At 45.7% G+C, this 5,000-nt stretch overlaps 1 protein-coding gene across 1 annotated transcript in view; it reads left to right on the forward strand.

Moving 5' to 3' along the window:
- LOC306794816 (serine/threonine-protein kinase BRSK2-like) overlaps positions 1-5,000 on the forward strand; it is a gene marked incomplete at its 3' end in the record, with an annotated part of 98,968 nt that overhangs the window by 55,499 nt on the left and 38,469 nt on the right. Inside the window, exons 9-12 of the mRNA XM_079293037.1 lie at positions 379-410; positions 1,319-1,483; positions 1,648-1,745; positions 2,124-2,277. Coding sequence (XP_079149163.1) covers positions 379-410; positions 1,319-1,483; positions 1,648-1,745; positions 2,124-2,277 — 449 coding nt within the window. The remainder of the gene's footprint in view (positions 1-378; positions 411-1,318; positions 1,484-1,647; positions 1,746-2,123; positions 2,278-5,000) is intronic.

Genomic DNA, 5,000 nt, shown 5'->3' on the forward strand with positions numbered 1-5,000 from the left:
AGCCGAATAGCACCGTGACCGGCCCTCCGGCGTCTGCAGCTCTGCATCAACTCTCATCATCTCGGGGCCGAGGATTCGTTTCATAATAGAAACAAAGAGAACACAGGCTGTGTTCTCTTCATGGCTGCAGGCGTTTGGAATAAAAGCTGCAACGTCTGCACGTCTTATGGACGAGAACTCTCAGAGATGAATTCATGTTTCAGCTGAGGGTCAGTTAGGTTACCTGAGGCAGCTCAAAGGGCCAATCAGCAGTCACTCCCACCTTTGAATGATGTAAATATCACGCTGTATAACAATACTCTTCTGTCAAACGCAGCATTATGAACAAGCCTTTCTTCTTCTGTCTGTAATGTCTCTCTCCTCTGCTTTGTGTTGCAGTTAGAGCAGATCCAGAAGCATACGTGGTATCTGTAAGTACAGCCGCCATCTTTCTGTGTCCAGTGTCTGAGAATACGAGGATGCAGCACGTGTGTGCTGGAAGCCTCTCAGAGCAGAAGCAGCTCCATTGGAGCTCAAACATCCGGACCCCGTCCTTAATGGACCGCTGGTCTCTGATGGAGCTGCTCTTTCTGGGATTGATTTAAAGTTACTCATCAGGCTGAGCTGCACCAACACGGATGAAATCATGTTTCAACAAACTTTAAAGGTTTTCAAACAAGGAAATATTCAATTTAAACCTTTTAAAGTTTGGTTTTTACGATATTAAATTAAAACATAGACTCTGATCCAAACGGTGATCCAGTGTTAACTTTCAACTTACACTTCTAAAAAGGCAGATTTTTAGAAGTGAGGAGTGACGTAGAGACGTATACGTCTCTGGTGTCGACCTGTCAATCACAGTAGCCCCGCCCTAAAGCATCCCCTGCTTTATGGTCTGTGTGACTCTAAATGGACCATAATGTACTAAATGAACATCATGCTGTATTGAAGAAGACTTGAAACTAGAGATTGAGACATAAACTCATGTTTACAATGTTTACTGAGGTAATAAATCAAGAGAGAAGTAGAGTCATTTTCTATAGACTTCTATACAACCAGAGGAGTCGCCCCCTGGTGGACACTAGAGAGAATGCAGCTTTAAGACATGAAGCTTTGGCTTTACTCTGCAGAACCAGAAGTCCTTATGTTGGTAGCAAAGTGGAAGTTATGTGCCGTAGTATAAAGAGAGACAGAGTATGGACGATAATCAAGTTCCTAGAACACAGTTAAGCTGAATTTGAGGAAAGCTCAAAGAACTCAAAAGCCAGCTCTCTGTAACTTTCGTCTCGATGTTTTTTGATGAGCTTCCGTGACTTAAATCCAGCTGTTTGTGTTGCAGAGCCGGAAAGAACGAGCCGGAGCCCGAGCAGCCCGTCCCCAGGAAGGTGGCCATCAGGAGTCTGGCTGCAGCCGAGGAGATCGACCCCGACGTCCTGGAGAGCATGCACTCTCTGGGCTGCTTCAGGGACAAGGACAAGCTGAGCAAAGACCTGCTGTCTGAGGAGTGAGTGAAGAGGAGGAGGAGGAAGATTAGGGGGGGGGGCTGTCAGAGAAATATACGAGACGGCAGAGGAGCTGTCAGTTTGATGAATCCTTCTGTTTAACGTGTCTGGTGATGATGGAGCATCTTAACCAGTGAGCTCTCTCACTGTCTCCTCCTCCTTCCAGAGAGAACCAGGAGAAGATGATCTACTTCCTGCTGCTGGACCGCAAGGAGAGGTACCCGAGCCACGAGGACCAGAACCTGCCGCCTCGCAGCGAGATCGGTGAGTTCATGACCACGTATCCTCAGCTGAACTTTGTGTTTACTGCTAATGTGCTAAGCTAAGAGAGTGCCCCTGTTAGCACCATGCTAGCATCGCCTGCTAAACGCCTGTGTTAATATGTTAGCCTGCAGCTCGAAGCACCACTGTGAGTCAGACTGTTTGTTATTGCCATAGAAACAAACACAATATACAGAAGCAACAAAGACTCATATTCTTCATTTGTACATCAAATAAATTTCATGTTTTGAAGAAAAACAGACAGAACAGCAGATAAAGAAGCGTTTAAAGTTCAGAAAATGAAAACAGGATGACCACGTCTCAGACTCTATCTTCGTGTGACCCCCCCCCCCCCTCTCATTGACCTTTCACCCTGCTCAGTGGACCCTCCCAGGAAGCGCGTGGACTCGCCCATGCTGAGCCGTCACGGGAAGCGGCGGCCGGAGAGGAAGTCCATGGAGGTGCTGTGCGTGACGGAGGGGGGGTCCCCGGTACCGGTGAGACGGGCCATCGACATGGCGACCCACGGTCAGAGGTGAGAGAGACGCGTGCAGCACAAATCACAGAGGCCTGACGTCCAGTCGCCGTCGGCTCTGCTGGAGAATCCTTAAAACGCATGAAGACGGACGATCAGGTCTGTGTGAGCGCGGAGCATGCAGCCAAAGAGACGAAGAGGACGAAGCTTTGAGTGTGTGTGTGTGTGTGTGTGTGTGTGTGTGTGTGTGTGTGTGTGTGTGTGTGTGTGTGTGAGTGTGAGTGTGTGTGTGGGAAGCCGCTGCATAAAGTGACAGAAGCCTCAAAAACAAGTGTATGAAAGAACACGATCTCGTTACTGTGGACGTTCTCACTGTGATCTCTATGAAAAGGTTGTTTTATGCTCTGATGCAGAACCTGCTTCTTCTTTATGGAGCAATTTATGTAAATCAAGTTTCCTTCATTTAGTCCAGTTCATAAAAGTCATTCAGTGCTTCACGTCTTTATAGTTCTACTCTTCATCCGAACAGATAAGCTCGTGAATGAGTCTTTGTATCTGACGTTTGTATTTGTCCGTCACATAGCGTCACATAGCGTCACAGAGCGTCACGGAGCGTCACGGAGCGTCACGGAGCGTCACGGAGCGTCACGGAGCGTCACAGAGCTTCACAGAGCGTCACAGAGCGTCACAGAGCGTCACAGAGCGTCACAGAGCTTCACAGAGCTTCACAGAGCGTCACAGAGCTTCACAGAGCTTCACAGAGCGTCACAGAGCGTCACAGAGCTTCACAGAGCTTCACAGAGCGTCACAGAGCTTCACAGAGCGTCACAGAGCGTCACAGAGCTTCACAGAGCGTCACAGAGCGTCACAGAGCGTCACAGAGCTTCACAGAGCGTCACAGAGCGTCACAGAGCGTCACAGAGCTTCACAGAGCGTCACAGAGCTTCACAGAGCGTCACGGATGGTCGTTGGTTTTAATCGACCGCCGGTTAATATTTTTCGTGTCTTTGTTTCCAGACAGGAACCTGCAGAGACTCCTTCTCTTTGGGGTTTATAGATAAAATAACTTATTCAAAGTTGATGGAAGATAACGGCTGCCAGAGAGGTTAGAAAAACATGCAGAAATATGCTTTTAAAAATGTTTATCTGTGATATAAAGTATACATGACTGGTAGTTAAGCAGAGTATAAAAACCTTATAAAGCCTCAATCAAAGGATTTATGTTAACAAAATAAAAGCCTCTCAGTTAAATGTATTAATGCCGTGACTGAAACAGAGAGGCTTTATGCTCATATTTTCACTGTGTTAATAATATATAAACGTTTCAAAAGTACTGTGAAGGATTCATGTGAGGCAACAGAACAATGTGAAACAAGCTTTTCATCAGAAAGAATAATAACAGCATTAAATAAGAGATAACAGGATGACGTCACATTACATCAAAGTGAACAAAGCTGCAATATTTATGGAACAATATCGATTTGTATCCTCTAATCTGATCCAACATTCTGCAGCATTATGACAGAAGTTCAGCTCTTTCATATCTGTATTTATTAATTTAACGTCACCATTGACCCTAAAGTTCCGGCTGACTGACGCATCACGAGCTCGTTGATGAAGCTCAACAGCTCGTTTGATTTATTCACTTCACCGTTGAAGGCCAGCGGTTCAAAAAGATGAAAATCTGATCCGACATCCGTGAAGCTCTTCATCGTTTGAACCCTTCACAGTGAGGAAGAGTCATTTCACACTCAGTTCTTCAGAGTCGCTGAGAAGGCAGAATTGAATGTCGACGTCACTCAGAGAGAGAATTATCGACACTTTGCACGTTGTGTTGGAGATTTAGGATGAAGAGTAAAACCCTCGAGTTGTGTTGATTAACGCCAATAAGAAGCTTCGTGTCTTTTTGTTTTAGAAGAACAGAAAGTTCAAGTTAAGGTTTGGCAGCTTTTTATCATGTGGAGGCAAAAAACCACCAGACGTGATATTTAGAGAAATATTCCTGAAACACTCCGAACATGGAGGAGGTTGAAGGAATAAAAACTGTGAATAAAAAACATGAATTCAGCAGCTACGACAAAAGCTTTTGTTCTAAATTAAAACAACGTTTTGAGTCTTTCGCTGTGATTCTTCTTCTGACGGTGGCTGATGCTAATGGTGATATCGTATTTACAGCAAACAGACCACTGACTCCAACATGACTCATGATGTTGATCCAGTCTGTTAGTTAGTTAGTTGGTTGACAGTGAGGCGGCGTGTTGAAGGACCACTGACTCCAGCATGACTCATGATGTTGATCCAGTCTGTTAGTTAGTTAGTTGGTTGACAGTGAGGCTGTGTGTTGAAGGACCACTGACTCCAGCATGACTCATGACGTTGATCCAGTCTGTTAGTTAGTTAGTTGGTTGACAGTGAGGCGGCGTGTTGAAGGACCACTGACTCCAGCATGACTCATGATGTTGATCCAGTCTGTTAGTTAGTTAGTTGGTTGACAGTGAGGCTGTGTGTTGAAGGACCACTGACTCCAGCATGACTCATGATGTTGATCCAGTCTGTTAGTTAGTTGGTTGACAGTGAGGCGGCGTGTTGAAGGACCACTGACTCCAGCATGACTCATGATGTTGATCCAGTCTGTTAGTTAGTTGGTTGGTTGACAGTGAGGCTGTGTGTTGAAGGACCACTGACTCCAGCATGACTCATGATGTTGATCCAGTCTGTTAGTTAGTTAGTTGGTTGACAGTGAGGCTGTGTGTTGAAGGACCACTGACTCCAGCATGACTCAT

Source organism: Melanostigma gelatinosum (assembly GCF_949748355.1).
Source record: "Melanostigma gelatinosum genome assembly, chromosome: 2".
NCBI lineage: Eukaryota > Metazoa > Chordata > Actinopteri > Perciformes > Zoarcidae > Melanostigma > Melanostigma gelatinosum.